Source organism: Budorcas taxicolor, chromosome 16, assembly GCF_023091745.1.
Source record: "Budorcas taxicolor isolate Tak-1 chromosome 16, Takin1.1, whole genome shotgun sequence".
NCBI classification, from domain to species: domain Eukaryota; kingdom Metazoa; phylum Chordata; class Mammalia; order Artiodactyla; family Bovidae; genus Budorcas; species Budorcas taxicolor.
The window spans coordinates 76,877,681-76,896,193 of record NC_068925.1 but is presented as its reverse complement, the minus strand read 5'-3'; the positions used below and the strand labels follow the sequence as shown (position 1 = coordinate 76,896,193).

Here is an 18,513-nt window from a genome sequence, read left to right as displayed (position 1 = left end):
GAGTATGTCAAGGCTGTATATTGTCACCCTGCTTATTTAACTTATATGCAGAGTACATCGTGCAAAATGCCAGGCTGGATGAAGCACAAGCTGGAATCAAGATTGCTGGGAGAAATATCAGTAACCTCAGATACACAGATGACACCACACTTAATGGCAGAAAACAAAGAACTAAAGGGCCTCTTAGTGAAAGGAGAATGAAAAATTTGGCTTAAAGCTCAACATTCAGAAAACTAAGATCATGGCATCCAGTCCCATCACTTCATGGCAAGTAGATGGGGAAACAATGGAAACAGACTTTATTTTTTTGGTCTTCAGAATCACTGCAGATGGAGACTGCAGCCATGAAATTAAGACACTTACTCCTTGGAAGAAAAGCTATGACCAACCTACACAGCATATTAAAAAGCAGAGACATTAACTTAGCAAGAAAGGTCTGTCTAGTCAAAGGTATGATTTTTCCAGTAGTATTGTATGGATGTTAGAGTTGGACCATAAAGAAAGCTGAGCGCCAAAGAACTGATGCTTTTGAACTGTGGTGTTGGAGAAGACTCTTGAGAGTCCCTTGGACTGCAAGGAGATACAACCAGTGTATCCTAAAGGATCAGTCCTGAATATTCATCAGAAGGACTGATGCTGCAGCTCAAACTCCAATACTTTGGCCACCTGATGCAAAGAACTGACTCACTGGAAAATACCCTGATGCTGGGAAAGATTGAAGGCGGGAGGAGAAGGGGACAACAGAGGATGAGATGGCTGGATGGCATCACCAACTCAATGGACATGAGTTTGGGTAAACTCCGGGAATTGGTGATGGACAGGGAAGCCTGGTGTGCTGCAGTCCATGGGGCTGCAAGGAGTAGGACACGACTGAGCAACTGAGCTGTACTGAACTGAACATCTGTGTTTATCTTAGCAATGTTATTAAGGACATGGGTTACTCGGTGTCTCCCTCCACTGGTACTTTCTCTGAGGCTCTCTCTGCGCTGTGGCCACTTTCCTATAAGCCCTCTCACTGCCACGTGTGTCCTCTCTGCTCTAAAGTAGGTGATGACCTCCTGGACAGGCAGCAGCCCTCTGCTTCCCTCACACGCAGGCGGCTTTCGAGTAGAACTCCCGCCTGATTCGTAGCCTTGCTGTCAGCATGCACATGTTCGCTCTTCAACAACCTCTGGGAGTGTGTCTGGCTACGTTCCTCTATTTGTGTGCCACATAATTTTGTCTTGTGTCCTAGACTCACTGAATGTTGTATTGTGGAGACAGGATTGTCTTGTATCCCTCCGTCCGCCCCCCCAAAATGTTTTTAACAACTTGATTGGCTCAGGCTGAGCATTGATTTTGCAGTGGCAGCTCAAATCTTATTTCAATTATTTTTGATCCTTATCTGAGTTCCTTTGAGTTTGCACAATACGTAGATATTCAAGAGTCATTTGGAGGGGCTTCCCTCATGGCTCAGTGGTAAAGAATCCACCTGCCAGTGCAGGAGACACAAGTTAATTCCCTGATCAGAGAGGATCCCACATGCCTCGGAGCAGCTAAGCCAGGGTGCCACAACTACTGAGCCTGTGCTCTAAAGCCCAGGAGCTGCAGCCCCTGGAGCCCGCGTGCTCTAGATTCCGTGATCCGCAACAAGGAGCCCAGGAACTGCAACGAAGACAGCTCCCACTCTGCACAACTAGAGAAAGGCCACGTGGCAAGGAAGACCCAGCACAGCCACAAAAAGCCCAGCAGGAATCATTTGGTGATTTACAGAGAAATCACACCCAAAAGTCGGGCCCGTCTTTTCGCACTCTCTAGCCTCATTTCCCCATCGCCCCCTTTCTCAGTGGACATTACTGCGCCCCCCCCCCCCCCACCTCACTGGTACCTGTGGCTGGAATGTCAGTGGGCTTTTTCTTTAAACCCAAGGCTTCACTCCATTGCAAAGTGCTGAGTGCTGAGTTCTGTCAGGCTGTAGCCTGTAAAAATGGTCTACTGCCTGAGAGAACTGACTTCCTTGCCTTCTTTCAACTGAATTCTCCCATCCAGAAACGGTCTGCTGTCTTCCATTCTGCTGTGTGTCAGCCTATCTGGCTTCTTGGTTTCCGTTGGGGGTGAGTTTGGATTTTGTTTAGAGTTGCTCTCTTAGCGTTTACTTGTGCATATTCGAAGCTGAAGTTGAAGAGGTGTTTTATCATCTGTTTTATTCCCCTTCCAAAACACACACCTTTTATTTTCATTTTTTTAAAAATGAATAAAGGACATTCAAGATGAAAACTTAGGTGCAATATAAGGTTATGAATGACGTCATCTTACCCCCAGAGAATTTATTTCTGTTCCCAACTGACAGCTAGCCTAGAAACACTAACTACTGCACATCACCTTTATCCAGTTTGGATTGAGATGGTGTTGAGGTGGATTTGGGTCCCTAGACAGTCTGTATCTGCTTCTCACATACTCTCATTTTTCAAGGCCCTAGAGCTTTCTATTCTCTTGCAGGCTCTGCAAACCACTGTTAGGTTCCTCACAGACCCCAGGGTCTGTCGATAGCTCTGCATGTCATCTTAGTCTTTTTTAGCATCAGTCCCTAACCAAGGATTGCTATGAGAGGAGAAAGAACGGAAGTGAAGTCATTCAATCGTGTCTGACTCTTTGCAACCCCATGGACTGTAGCCCGCCAGCCTCCTCCGTCCATGGGATTCTCCAGGCAAGAATACTGGAGTGGGTTGCCATTTCCTTCTCCAGGGGATCTTCCAGACCCAGGGACCGAAGCCGGGTCTCCTGCACTGCAGGCAGACGCTACCGTCTGAGCCGCCAGGGAAGCCCTGTGAGAACAGAAGTGCCTCCTGCATGCTGGGATGAAATCCCTGTGCTTCCCTTCTCTTAAATCTTGGCCCTGAAATTCCTCAATGTCTTGGAGGTGCACTACTGCCTTCCAACAGCTTTTAATACTTTATAAATATTTATTGTTGCTATCGATGTCCAGCACTTTGGTTCAGATAGTAAAGAATCCACTTGCCAATGTAGGAGACCTGGGTCCGATCCCTGGGTTGGGAAGATCCTCTGGAGGGGGGAGTGACCACTCACTCTAGTATTCTTGCCTGGAGAATCCCATGGACAGAGGAGCCTTGCAGGCTACAGTCCATGGAGTCACAAAGAGTCGGACATGACTTAGTGACTGACACACACATGGTTGCTATCAGTAAGAGGATTGAGCTAAAACAACCCAATCCACCTGTGATGGAGGAATTCCCATTCTTCTGACTTTCAAATATGTTGAAAATGGTGAGTATGATGTGGCTTGTCATGATGTCAGCAACTTCATCTGATGTGGTTCAGCTAAAGTATGAAACTCCAGTACTTTGGCCACCTCACGCGAAGAGTTGACATTGGAAAAGACTCTGATGCTGGGAGGGATTGGGGGCAGGAGGAGAAGGGGACGACAGAGGATGAGATGGCTGGATGGCATCACGGACTCAATGGACCTGAGTCTGAGAGAACTCCGGGAGTTGGTGATGGACAGGGAGGCCTGGCGTGCTGCGGTTCATGGGGCCGCAAAGAGTCAGACATGACTGAGCGACTGAACTGAACTGAACTGAACGGAAAGTATAAAAAGGTAAACTCATACATGAATTTTTATAGCTGGATAAGCTGATAGAGCAGATACAGTAAAATGTTAAAAACTGCTGAATTTTGACATTTCAACAATAGTTGAATCAAAGAGTTTGATCGACTACTCTGTGTGTATACTTGCCATGAAATAAAAGCTGGTGAAAAGCATGTGAGGAGCATTTTAAATAGGCTTTCCCATCCTGCCGCCTTTAGGACTTAGCGTGGATAAATGCATGAATGGAAACTGATTATCCCGTTCAAATGCTAATACACACAGTTTATTTTCTTAATAGAAGGGGGAAAGCGTGACTGTATACCATCCTAATTCAAGCTCAAGTGCTAGCATCTCGTCAGCAATTCTGTCTTTTGTGGTGAAACAATATAAAATCTGCGACATCGTATATTAGATCATCCGGTCAAAACATTTGCCGTCAATTCAACACAGTAATGAAAAACCTGAGCTTGGGCCGCAGTGAGCTGGCCTTTCCTCCCCCAGGTCCTCGGGAGCTGAGGGTATGGAGGTGAAGGGCCCGGCCAGCCTTCCCTCCGTCACCCCAAGCTCTTCCCGCACTCGGCTCCATCCAAGTCAACAACTAGGACCTGGGCCCCTCTGGGAGACACAGAGAAGAAAAGGAGAAGCGATACACTTGCGGATAATTACTTCAATAGCACTTTGGGACCTGTTTAGTTTTGCATTTCAAAACCTTGCTGGCTCTCTTTTTTGTGGCTGAGTAGCATTCCATTGTGTACACATATGTGTACCACATTTCTATCCATTCTTCTGCTGGTGGACATTTAGGGTGCTTCCATGTCTTGGCCATTGTAAACAGTGCTGCAATGAACATTAGGGCGCGTGTGCCCTTTTAGATGGTGTTTTCCTCTGGATATATGCCCAGGAGTGGAACTGCCAAATCATGTGGTAGTTCTGCTTTTCTCTTTTTAAAGAACCTCCATACTGTTTTCCATAGTGGCTGCACCGATTTATATTCCCAGTAACAGTGTAGGAGGTTTCCCTTCTCTCTACACCACCTCCAGCATTTATTGTTAGAAGATTTTTTGATGATGGTCATTCTGACCACTGTGAGGTGAGACCTCATGGTAGTTTTGATTTGTGTGTCTCTATTAATTAGTGATGTTGAGCATCTTTTCATGTGCTTTTTGGCCATCTGTATGTCTTCTTTGGAAAAAGGTCTATTTAGATCTTCCACTCCCCCCCCCCCCTTTTTTTTTTGATTGGGTTGTTTTGTTTTTTATATTGAGCTTGCAGCAACGTGGGTGGAGCCAGACATTGTTGAAGTGAGTGAAGTCAGAGGAAGACAAATGTTATATGATATTGCTTATGCATGGAATCTAAAAAGAAAATGGTACAAATGAACTTATTTTCAAAACAGATGGAGTCACAGATGTAGAAAGCAAACTTATGGTTACAAGGGGGAAGGGATAAATTGGGAGACTGGGATTAACATACACACACTGTGGGTATTAGTCGCTCAGTCATGTCTGACGCTTTGCAACCCTATGGACTATAGCTCACCAGGCTCCTCTGTCCATGGGATTCTCCAGGCAAGAATGCTGGAGCGGGTTGCCATGCCCTCCCCCAGGAGGTCTTCCCAACCCAGGGATAGAATCTGGGTCTCCTTCATTGCAGGGGGATTCTTTACCATCTGAGTCACCAGGGAACATACACACACTGCTATATATAAAATGGAGAACTACTAAGGACCTACTCTGCAGCACAGGGGCCTCTACCCCATCCTCCAGTGGCCCGTGTGGGAGGAGAATCTACAGGAGAGTGGGTGGATGTGTATGTATAAGCGAGTCTCTTTACTGCACACCTGAAGCTAACTCAACATTGTAAATCAACGATACTCCGGTGAAAGTCAAGAAAAAACACACATCTTGCTGGCTCTCCTTTTCTTAACTAGAGTGGCTACAGGTGGGCCTTTCAGGCAAGTACTTTAAAAAGCTGGCTTCATGCCAGTTTCTCTCTCCTTCTTGGCCTCAGGCTTTTCCTCTGCCGGTTTCTCTTTACCTCCTCAACTTCTGTCAGTCTTGAATCAGACATAGTGTGTAAAAAATAAACATCACGGCCTCCAAATAGTCTCTCTGAAGCCCTCTGACTAGATTGGAAGGAATAGGGAATGAAATTCTACTCACCTCCCCAAGAAAGGTGGCTGTGACTCCCAGCACCTGAGATTACCTGTAAAAGGCTTTCTCCTATTTCCAGTCTTACTCCTGTTATGTTTGATTTTGGCTCCTTTGCCTCGTGGAAGAGAATAGTGAGCCATGCACGGCAAACCTTACCAGCAAGCACGCATCGCTGCTGACCAAGCACCTTGCTTTGGAATATGTGCCACAAAAGAGTTTAAGAAAGAAAGAAATTCTCAGAAACTGAGAGAGAACATCCAAGTTTAAAATCCTCTTTCCTATGCTCTGAATAAAACATTTTTATATGTATTTTGTTATTCACAAAATTCTAAGTAATAGTCCCAGTTCAAGATTTCCCCCTCAATACTGAGGAGGAGAAATGAAACTTCTATTATACCTGCTTCCTCCTAACCTAGGGGTCAGCTGTTTCAACAGCAAGAGTGATATACAAGTTCTTTTTTTTTTTTATTCAACACCACCAATCTTTGAGTTAGTACAAATTCCTCATAGATTTTGATACTGTCTTACTTTTTTGCTTTTTACATTCCCTGTGTTTCTCATTGATTTAAAATTATTGACCACTATTTTTGAAAATACCTTTATTGAGGTATAGTTCACATACCATACAATTAGCCCATTTAAAATGGACAATTCAGTGTTTCCTGGCATAATCACAGAGTCGTGCGATCATCACCATTATCAGTTTTAGAACATTCATCAGCCTCAGCTTTCAGTCATCAGCCCCTCCCCAGTTCTAACCCTAGGCGACCTCAAGTCTCCTGTGTCTCTCTACATTTGTCTGCTCCGGACATGCCATATAGATGCAGCCACATAATACGTAGTCTTCTGTGACTGGCTTTTGACACTTAGCATGTTTCTGAGGTTCGTTCATGTTATGACATGTAATAATACTTCAGAATATTCCATTGTTTCGATGTAACTTTTGTTTAGTTCTTGTGTATATTAATGAGTATCTGGGTTGTTTTTCAGTTCAGTTCAGTCACTCAGTTGCATCCAACTCTTTGCAAACCCATGGACTGCAGCACGCCAGGCTTCCCTGTCCATCACCAACTCCCGGAGCTTCCTCAAACTCATGTCCATTGAGTCAGTGGTGCCATCCAACCATCTCATCCTGTCGCCCCCTTCTCCTTCTACCTTCAATCTTTTCCACCATCAGGGTCTTTTCAAATGAGTCAGTTCTTTGCATCAGGTGGCCAAAGTATTGGAGTTTGAGCTTCAGCATCGCTCCTTCCAATGAATATCCAGGTCTGATTTCCTTTAGGATGCACTGGTTGGATCTCCTTGCAGTCCAAGGGACTTTTAAGAGTCTTCTCCAACACCACAGTTCAAAAGCATCAATTCTTCAGCACTCAGCTTTCTTTATGGTCCAACTCTCACATCCATACATGACTACTGGGAAAACCATAGCTTTGACTAGATGGAACTTTGTTGTCAAAGTAATGTCTCTGCTTTTTAATATGCTGTGTAGGTTGGTCATAGCTTTTCTTCCAAGTAGCAAGCATCTTTTAATTTCAAGGCTGCAGTCACCATCTGCAGTGATTTTCAGTTCAGTTCAGTTCAGTCGCTCAGTCGTGTCCAACGCTTTGTGACCCCATGAATCGCAGCACGCCAGGCCTCCCTGTTCATCACCAACTCCCGGAGTTCACTCCGACTCACGTCCATCGAGTCAGTGATGTCATCCAGCCATCTCATCCTCGGTCGTCCCCTTCTCCTCCTGCCCCCAATCCCTCCCAGCATCACAGTCTTTTCCAATGAGTCAACTCTTTGCATGAGGTGGCCAAAGTACTGGAGTTTCAGCTTTCATATCATTCCTTCCAAAGAAATCCCAGGGCTGATCTTCAGAATGGACTGGTTGGATCTCCTTGCAGTCCAAGGGACTCTCAAAAGTCTTCTCCAACACCACAGGTCAAAAGCATCAAGTCTTTGGCACTCAGCTTTCTTCACAGTCTGACTCTCGCATCTATACATGACTACTGGAAAAACCATAGCCTTGACTAGACGGACCTTTGTTGGCAAAGTAATGTTTCTGCTTTTCAATATGCTATCTAGGTGGGTCATCACTTTTCTTCCAAGGAGTAAGTGTCTGTTAATTTCATGGCTGCAGTCACCATCTGCAGTGATTTTGGAGCCCCCCCCCAAAAAAATAAAGGCTGTCACTGTTTCCACTGTTTCCCCATCTATTTCCCAAGAAGTGATGGGACCAGATGCCATGATCTTCATTTTCTGAATGTTGAGCTTTAAGCCAACTTTTTCACTCTCCTATCTCACTTTCATCAAGAGGCTTTGTGAAGTTCCTCTTCACTTTCTGTCATAAGGGTGGTGTCATCTGCATATCTGAGGTTATTGATATTTTTCCTGGCAATCTTGATTCCAGCTTGTGCTTCTTCCAGCCCAGCGTTTCTCATGATGTGCTCTGTATAGAAGTTAAATAAGCAGGGTGACAATATGCAGCCTTTACATACTGCTTTTCCTATTTGGAACCAGTCTGTTGTTCCATGTCCAGTTCTAACTCTTGCTTCCTGACCTGTATATAGGTTTCTCAAGAGGCAGGTCAGGTAGTCTGGTATTCCCATCTCTTTCAGAATTTTCCACAGTTTATTGTGATCCAGATGCCATGATCTTAGTTTTCTGAATGTTGAGTTTTATGCCAGCTTTTTCACTCTCTTCTTTCACTTAAGAGGCTCTTTAGTTTCTTTTCGCTTTCTGCCATAAGGGTGATGTCATCTGCATATCTGAGGTGATTGATATTTCTCCCAGCAATCTTGATTCCAGCTTGTGCTTCATCCAGCCTGGCATTTCACATAATGTACTCTGCATATAAACCAGGGTGACAATATACAGCCTTGATATACTCCTTTCCCAATTTTGGAACAGTTGTTCTTACCTTTGGGTTATGAGTAACTCTGCTAGGAACATTCACAGGTAAGTTTGTGTAGATGCATGTTTTCGTTTCTCCTAGGTATTTATCAATATCAAGGAGGATTGCTGAGTCATCGCAACTCTATGTTTAACCTCCAGAAACTGCCAGGTTGTCTTCTAAATTGAGTGCACCACTTTACATTCCCTTCGGCAGTGTTTGTGGGTCTCCATTTTCTGCATCCTTAAGAACTCCTGTTATTATCTGACTTTATCACCATCCCAGTTTGTGTGAAGTAGTGTCTCATGATGATTTTTATTTCAATTTACTTAATACTTTTGTCAGCTGATGCAAAGAGCCAACTCATTAGAAAAGACCCTGATGCTGGGAAAGATTGAGGGCAGGAGGAGAAGGGGACAACAGAAGATGAGATGGGTGGATGGCATCGCTGACTCAATGGACATGAGTTTGAGCAAACTCCAAGTGTTAGTGAAGGACAGGGAAGCCTGGCGTGGTGCAGTCCATGGAGTCACAGAGTCAGACATGACTGAGCGACTGAACAACAAAATGGTTAACGATGTCAGACATCTTTCAGTGTGCTTATTGGCCATTCATGCATCTTCTTCAGACAAGTATCTATTTAGATCCTGTTTTCATTTTTAAATTGCATTATTTTTCTTGTTCTTTTGAGTTGTAAGAATTATTTATATATTCTAACTACAAGCCCATTATCAGATATATGATTTGTAACTATTTTCTCCCATTTTGTCTGCTATGTTTTCATTTTTTTTTTCCTTTTCTCTGAAGCATGAATGTTTGTAATTTTGACTAAGTCCAGTTGATCTATTTTTTTCTTTTCTTTCTTGTGCTTTTGATGTCATATCTAAGAACTCATTGTCAAATCCATGGTCATGAGGACTTTAAGCCATATTTTCACTTGTATTAGTAGTCATCTTTTGTATAGATATTTAAAAGAAGGAAAAAAATGCTGTCTACAATAGAAGACCACCCAAAGTATATTTCTAAAACGTTTTGTTCAGTATTTCCCAAACTATGGTACATCAAAAAATAAAGGAGTTGTTGCATGAAATCAGCATCGTGACCCAAAGGGTCTTTATAGTCTCATTTTCTATTTTCTTGGTCTGATAACTCTTTTTTGACTATAAAAGCAGTATATAATGTTAAAATATAGGAAATACAAATAATTTCAAAGTATTCTAATTTTTTAAACCTATTCATCTCAAACCACATAGACTGATTTAGCCAGCATTTTTATTTCTTCTCCTTTATCCATTTATGCCCGCCCAGACAATTCAATACACATAATATTATAACCTAATAATTCTCATTTAAAATTATAGTTTCTTTTTTGTATGTGTATATTGCCTCTTGACTGTATTAGAAGTACCACACTAAGATTTGTGTCTTCCACTTATTTGTAGAAGTGGTATATTCAGTCCTTTAAGGCGTATGTATGGCTTAATGGATGGTTAGAGTCACATTAGAGGTTTATAAATACTTACTAATACTTGCTACAAACATAAGGGGTGACAGTGTCTGTGTTTTTGTGAAATTATAATAATGTAAAGAAAGAGATTATCCACCACTTCCTCTGAAATAAAGTTGACTCAGAAAGCCTTGAAGCAGTAAATTTCAGACAATGAGAAGAGGGTGCGTGGAACTAAGTGGTGAAGGCGGGCATGTTTCTGCATGTGTTACAGGAGAGGGGACTCAGGAATGGGATACGCATGGTCCTGCTATGAAAGAAGCCTTGGCTACTCAACTGACAAATTTAAGAACCTCTGAAAATCCGGAGTTCTAATTAAAACTGTGATAAACCATCCCTGAAAGTATAAAGAAAATAATTGTAGCAGTGACCACATAACAAATACTAACAGCCTACCTGTAGGATTACTTTTAAGGGCACATCCAGGGGAGTGGTGCTTGTCTCATTCACATGTGGGATATTCAAACTTCCCTTCCTGACAGAGGACTCGGAATGATTGTATGGGTGTTCTCTCTTTATGTGAACTTTTACACTCAAATTCAATGAAATCCCCTGTTTTAGCATATCTGCTTGGGGGGTTTCTCCGTTTTAACTGTATGTTATTTTTGTTCATTCTATCTTCAGATATGATACATGCATCTGAAAGAAAAAATAATGAAGTATTAATAATATATCTTTCCTTATCCAAGAACAGTGAAATTGCATTTAAGGAAATCTGGAACTAAATAAAATTATAAAAGAATATTAAAAGTTAATATTTATTCAGTTATACTAGACATGGTTCTTTGCATTTTGTATGAATCATTTATAAATGCCAGGCATTATCTCTCCAGGCTACCCATGAGGAGACGGAGGCTCAGAGAACCAGAATAAATATTCCAAATTCACATAATTTGGTGTTTTGAGCCGGAATATGGAAGCCAGGCTTCCCTGTCCTTCACTATCTCCTGGAATTTGCTCAAACTCATGTCCATTGAGTTGGTGATGTCATCCAACCATCTCAACCTCTGTCACCCCCTTCTCCTCTTGCCCTCAATCTTTTCCAGCATTGGGATCTTTTCCAGTGAGTCATCTCTTTGCATCAGGTGGCCAAAGTATTGGAACTTCAACTTCAGCATCAGTCCTTCCAATGAATATTCAGGACTGATTTCCTTTAGGATTGACTGGTTGGATCTCCTTGCTGTCCAGGGACTCTCAAGTGTCTTCTCCATCACCACATTTAAATGGCACCCCACTCCAGTACTCTTGCCTGGCAAATCCCATGGACAGAGGAGCCTGGTGGGCTGCAGTCCATAGGGTCGCTAAGAGTCGGACACGACTGAGCGACTTCACTTTCATGCACTGGAGAAGGAAATGGCAACCCACTCCAGTGTTCTTGCCTGGAGAATCCCAGGGATGAGGGAGCCTGGTGGGCTGCCATCTATGGGGTTGCACAGAGTCGGACACGACTGAAGCGACTTAGCAGCAGCAGCAGCAGCCTTCTTTATGATCCAACTCTCACATCCATATATAACTATGGAAAAACCATAGCTTTGACTAGATGGACCTTTGTTGACAAAGTGATATATGAATCCTAACACCACCAGATACTCACCAAGCAGCTTAAATCAAATACTAAGGTGTTCTGTGCCTCGTTTCTTCATTCGTTGGCACAGGTTGTTAATAAAACAAATCTCATAAGACTACTGATAGAAGTTATGTAGATTCCATTTCTTATTGTGCTAGACAATGTGGCTGTGAATATCCTTGTACAGATTCTTTTACACTTGCAAGAGTGCATGTATAGATTAGTCTTCCAGAAATAAAGTAATGAGGTCAAAGGATGTGTGGTTTTAAAATCTGAGGTTTATTCCCAAACTGCCCTTCAAAGAGTTTGCCCCACTTTATAATTTCATTAAGAGAGTCAGAGAGACTTTCCTGATGGTTGAACGGCTGACTGCACCCTTTCACTGCAGGGGCACAAGTTTGATCCCTGGTTGGGGGACTAAGATCCCACATGCCCCAGAGCAAATAGTCTGGTGTGCCACAACTACCGAGCCAGAGTACCACAGCCAGAGAACGCATGCCAACCAAGATCTGACGCAGCCAAATATTTAAAAAAGAAGAAGAAGATATAGTGCAGATTTGGGAGGCGACTTGCTAACCTTGCCAGTTTTTCTACTTTCCCTGCTAGAACTCCCAGCCACGTGGGAGTAAAAAATCCATGTTAGCAGCGGTCTGCAAAGAGTTCTTCCAGGAAAAACCATCAGGTTTACAAGTAGAATTTTGCATACTGATAAAGAACAACTCCTAGACCATCATTTCACAAATGGTCTCCTGAAAAATATCCTCAAATGTTTGTAACATGAAAATACGTTGTGGTGTAAGAGTATGTCCTGTGGTTAAATGATGACTTGGGATATTCATGGAGTTTTGTAATGCACCGTGTATTTTGGGTCTCTTTAAAGGGTGTTTATATTATTGTTTTTTAAAACTGTGTTTATTTTTGGCTGTGCTGGCTCTCGCTGCTGTACGGGCTTGTCCCTAATTGTGGAGGGTGGCGGGGGCTGCTCTCCCGCTACATTGCATGGGCTCTCACCGCAGAGGCTGCTCCTGCTGCAGAGCAGGGCTCTAAGGGGCACAGGCTCAGAAGTCAGCCTAGGGGCTTTAGTTGTTCCTCAGCATGTGGAATCTCTCCGGATCAGGGCTCGAACTCATGTCCCCTGCATCGGCAGGCAGATTCTTATCCACTGTACCACCAGGAAAGTCCTGATTTATCATTTAAAGAAACTTTTTTTCCACTCTGCTTTAAATAAAGCAGATTTTTTAAAAAAATGTTCAGTTATATACCTACACTTGTTAACAAGTTTTTGGCTGAATGAAATTTAAGTAAAAATTATCCTACAAAATTAGTCCATGAAAATTCTATAAACATCAAGTTTCAGACTCCAGGAAAATATGAAGAACTCACCAATGCATGTGGGTGGTTCTGACCACTGTCCATTTCTGCACGTCACAGTCAGGTTTCCCCGGAGCTCATAGAAAGATTGGCAGCGGTACTGGACCACTGACCCTGGAGAGTATGCTGATAAGGGGAAGGAGGTGATGTCTCCATTGTCAATAGGCGGAGGCGGCCCACAATATTGTGCAGACTCTAGAAGATGACATGCAAGCGTTAAAAAAAAATTAGTATTGCAGTATAAATGGAATAATATGAGTTCCATATATCATATCTTCAATATCTTATTTACATGATGTTCGAGAGTCCAAATAGCTCATTATAAAATTTCTATCATGCAACCTGATAACTAGAATACAACTATAATGCTTTCTTTCACTCTAAAATAAAACACACAAAAAATAACTATTAAGCATACATCAGGGCATGCTTGTGTGGTCAGTCTCCACAGTCGTGTCCGACAGTTTGCAACCCAATGGACCATAGCCCGCCAGGCTCTGTCCATGGGATTCTCCAGGCAAGAATACTGGAGTGGGTTGCCATGCCCTCCTCCGGGGATCTTCCTGACCCAGGGACCGAGCCCATATCTCCTGCATCGCAGGCGGATTCTTCACCGCTGAGCCACCGGGAAGCCCATATATAAGGTTATATAAGTATTAAAAACTGTTTTTATTTAAAGCCTGATGGACTAGTGAATAAACCTCTGGTCTATTTCACCTTTCCCCATACAAATGTTTAATTACAGAGGAAAGGTAAAAATAAGTAACTCCCTTCCCATTTTTATTCTCTGGGGCAACTGTTACTGTTATGCAAACAACATGGAGCTATCAGTTATGGTTATGAACTTTTAATTTTACTGAAATGACTTGTAGACATACTCTTCGGTGTTTACTTTTTTAACTCCAAATAATAGCATGGGCCTCTTTCTCTGTCCATCACGTTTCAACTCACGTTAAGAACTCACGTTAAGATCGGCTGGAATAAGTTCCATGGTACTGAGTGATCTCCCTACACGGTCACAGAAGGTACAGATACGGAGGGACCGACTCAGACAGCTGATCGCAAATAATTTGTTCCCTCTCCTGTTTCATTTCTTGTCCCTGCTCTTTTCTCAAACCAACTCCATGTGGACTTTGGATTCTATATCCTCTACACCAGCAAAGGCCCTGCCCCATGAATTGTCCTCTTTCTGCTGTGTCACCAATGTCTCCTCTGCTGAATCTGTAACCAGCATAGAAATGCACTGAAAAAGTCACAGCTTCATCAGATAAAAGCAAAGTTACCTATGATTTTCAGGTAGCTAAATCCACTGCTGTTGTTGTTTTTTCATCTCTGTCTCCATTTACTTCCCTTCCTCCTAGTGAAAATCTTTTAATTGGAAGAAAATTGCTTTACAATGTTGTGCTGGTTTCTGCCAGACAACACAAATCGGCCATGATGATACATATATCGCCTCCTTCTTGAGCCTCCCTTCCCCGCAACCCACCGCTCTAGGTCATCACAGAGCACCGGGCTGGGCTCTTTGTTAAATCCGCTGTTCAATTCTCAGGCATCTTGCCTAGTTCTAAGCAGTCTTTGAAATGTTTGCCTTCCTGTCAAATAACATTTTAAAATAAGTTTTTTTTTTTTTTTTAACTTTTACCATTGGCATTGCTTCTGGGACACCAGTTGTGGTGGTGTGATTTCTAAAAAGAAGCAAACATTTGGTTTGACTCCTGCTTCTTGCACAGAGCTCTGGAAACCCTTGGAATCTCCTAAAGATGGAAAGCAATCAAAGTGCCTTTTGTTCCGTCAATGAGGCGATTTTTGGAAAGCCCTTTGATAACACAAGGATGCGCTGGTTGCCAGGAGAACCACCATGTGAAGGCTGAAACTTTCAGTCCCACCCTGACCTGCAGGGAGGGCAGAGGGGCTGGAGGTCAAATCCATCACCCATGGCCACAGATGTGATCAATGGTGCCAACGTACTGAAGCTTCCATAACTCCCCAAAAGACAGGGTCCACAGGGCTTCCTGTGGGAAGATGCGGGAAGAGCCATGCCTGGAGGGGGCATGGCAGCTCTGCACCCTTCCCCACACTTTGTCCTGAGCATAGCTTTCATCTGGCTGTTCCCGAGGTGTCCTCTTTTATAATAAATGGTGATCTAGTGAGTAGACTGCTTCTGAGTGTGGTGAGATGCTCCAGCAAAGTAACGGAACCCAAGGAGAGGGTCATGGAAAACTTCATCTATACCTGGTCAGTCAGAAGCACAGGTCACAGCCTGGACATGCAACTGGCATCTGAACTGGGGCTGCAGGGAGCAGTCTTGTAAGACTGGGTCCTTAGCCTGTGAGATCTGAGGCTGTCTCTGGGTAGACAGTGTCAGAACTGAGTCCAATTGTAGGGCACTTGCTTGTAGAATGAGGGGTAGCACCCCCACATTGCAATTGGGTCCTGGAATTATTTTAGCAACCTTCCCTAGTTTATCTCCTGCAACCTTGTTTGGCTGCTCCTCTTTGCCCACCTCTTTCTCTCTTGTTTAGATATGTAAACTCTTCATGTGTTCCCAGCCCATCCCAAAGCTTTCATATCATCTCTCCAGCAGCAATTACCAAATTCAAACCCTAGCCTTGACCACTCTCAGATTGCCTGCTCTACATCTTAACGCTGGATGTTGAATAATTCTAATGAATAGAATCGAGTTTCCAGTGAAGGTCTCAAACCCGTTTCTTCTCTGGTCACTGTTGGAGATACATCTCAGAGAAACAGTTTAAAACATGGGCAGAATTGGGTAACTAGATGACAATTTAATGCTTCAGAATATTGTGTAATAAATAGGTCATAAGGTTTTTTCCTGTTCTTTAGATAAAGCAAAAATTTATCTAAAGATTTATCTCTTTTCAAACAATATTATTTAGAAACAAATACTGACCTACACAGCGTGGTAAGGACTGCCATTGTCCACTTTCGCACACAAGTTCTTTTGCTTCCAGAAATGCATAATTTTCTTTACAGAGAACAGTGACCTTTTCTCCTTCCTGATAATTCACTGTGGTTAGCATGTTCTGAGCATTAGGAATCTGAGGTGGAGGTGGGCACAGTTGTATCTTTTTTCCTACAAAAAAATTGCATTATTTGATTAATAAAAGCTAAGGAAAAACAGCTCAACAAGATGACATTTCAGTGTAATGGGACATCCAATAACTAACTCTTTCTCTCTCTTTCTCTGCATACATACACACACACATACATATATATATATACATATAGTGTATACAACGCTGGGCTTCCCTGGTGGCTCAGTGGTTTAAGAATCCGCCTGCCAGTGAAGGAGATTTGGGTTCGATCCCTGGGTCAGGAAGATCCTCTGGGAGGGTATGGCAACCCACTCCAGTATTCTTGCCTGGAGTATCCCATGGACAGAGGAGGCTGGTGGGCTACAGTCCATGGGGTCGCAAAGAGTCAAACACGACTTGGCACCTAAACTACAACAACATATACTGTGCTATAGTAATACCTGTATTTTATATTAACATAGTTTTTGCTTTAAAAAGCACGTCTGTGTTATAATAATTGATTTAAAATTTCTCAGGTGCCCCTACTCACTGTGCTGTCAGTACTCTTGAATAATTTTTCAAATTAACCCCTGCAATTTTTTCTAGCTAACCCACATGATTCAAAAAAGCTATGTGCATGTGATTCAAACATGTTAGAACAAAAAAAAATATTTAAATAGCAACAGTAATGACAGAACCAGCCAAGGCTTCCCTTGACCACCTATTCTTCTATTTTTATTTTACATTTATTTTTTAATTGAAGGATAATTGTTTAAAGAATTCTGTTGGTTTCTGCCAACATCAATATGAATCAGCCATAGATATACATACGTCCCCTCTCTCTTGAACCTCCCTCTAGAGATGTATGGAGTTCGTAACACGGAGACTTACAATACCATATGTAAAATAGATAGCCAGTGGGAATTTGCTGTCTGACTCAAGGAACTCAAACAGGGGCTCTGTAACAACCTAGAGGGGTGGGGTGTGGGGAGGGAGATGGGAGGGAGGGTCAAAATCTGCATTTTCATAATCTGCATTTTCTTCTAAACAGAACAGTGCCTGCTGGTGGATGTGGTTAGAATGCCTCTGTCTGAGTAGGAATTAACTCTTTTTTTGGTCAGTGGACTTGTTCTTAGGGAAACAGTTTAAATGGTCACCTTAACGCCGGAGCACTGTGGTTAGAGCTGCAGGCCCACCTCCTGACCAAGACTTGCGGGGGTGCCCTGCTTTGGCACATCCCACCCCCAGGGGACAGGCTGCTGTCAAGTGGTGCTTCTCTGCAAAAAAAGGGTTTGTTTTTTTTTTACTGCACCACGTAGCTTTACAGGATCTTAGTTCCCCAGCCAGAGTTTTGAACCTTTGCCCTCAGCAGTGAAAGTGCAGACTCCTAACCACTGGATCACCAGGGAAGTCCCTAAATTTCTTTACTTTAAAAAATGGTATTCTCCTATTTCCCTGAATTTGTATTTTCATCTACTTTTTTGGTTGCAGAATACTTTTTTCAGACTTCTCACCATTCTTCTTAATTAGAGTAAATTTGGTTAGACAGGTCTGCTTAATCTTTTCAAGAATTAGTTTTACTTAAGGAATCAGCTGTAAGTAAAATATTCTATTTCATTCACTTCCTTCTGCCTTTACTTTTATTATTTCTTTCTCTTCTTAATATCTGGAATGTATGTTTTCCCCTAGCTATATATTTATTTAATGTGTGTGTGTGTGTATACATATATATGTATACACACACACACACACACACACATATACGTTTATTTTTTCCTAAAAAATATGCATTTAAGGCTCTGAATGTCACTCTAAATTTTGGTTATTGTGCATCTCATAGGTTTTACTGTATGTTTTATAATTATAATACACTTCTTAGTATTTTAAATACTATTCCATTAGGTTATCTGGAAGTGAATTATTTCACAAAATGAAAGATAGAAGAGGAGGTCAATTTCATTATTACTTTTAAATATTACTTCTTTGTGGTTATGAAACTGATCTATAGAGTCTTAATACTGGGAATGTAACAGTGAACTATATATAGCTGGTTCATTTAAGTAAACATTCCACAGGCATATAACAAGTTCTTGAAACGCTCAGAACAATAGTCACTTCCTAATATAAAAAAATAAAAATATGTTGAAAAATAAAATATTTAATAAAAATGAAAAATTTTAGTTGTTTTAGACAAATTATAGTTAACTTATCTTCTTAAAATCATTATTTAAATTTAATTATATATTCAAATATTTTTCTCTTTCACAATTTCTAATGCCATCATACCCAGAAAGTTTTTAAGGTTTTTATTGAATTTGTTACAATATTGCTTCTGTTTTATGTTTTGGTTTCTTGGCCCTGAGGCATGCGGGATCTTAGATCCTGGACCGGGTTAGGAACCCATATTCCCAGCATT

General features: G+C 42.2%; 1 protein-coding gene across 1 annotated transcript in view; it reads right to left on the bottom strand.

Moving 5' to 3' along the window:
* Positions 1-10,566: 10,566 nt before the first annotated feature.
* The window catches only part of LOC128061315 (uncharacterized), a 111,034-nt gene continuing 103,087 nt past the window's right edge, over positions 10,567-18,513 (bottom strand). The window contains exons 20-21 of the mRNA XM_052653588.1: positions 13,075-13,257; positions 10,567-10,763 (exon numbers count right to left, since the gene is read on the bottom strand). Coding sequence (XP_052509548.1) covers positions 10,567-10,763; positions 13,075-13,257 — 380 coding nt within the window. The remainder of the gene's footprint in view (positions 10,764-13,074; positions 13,258-18,513) is intronic.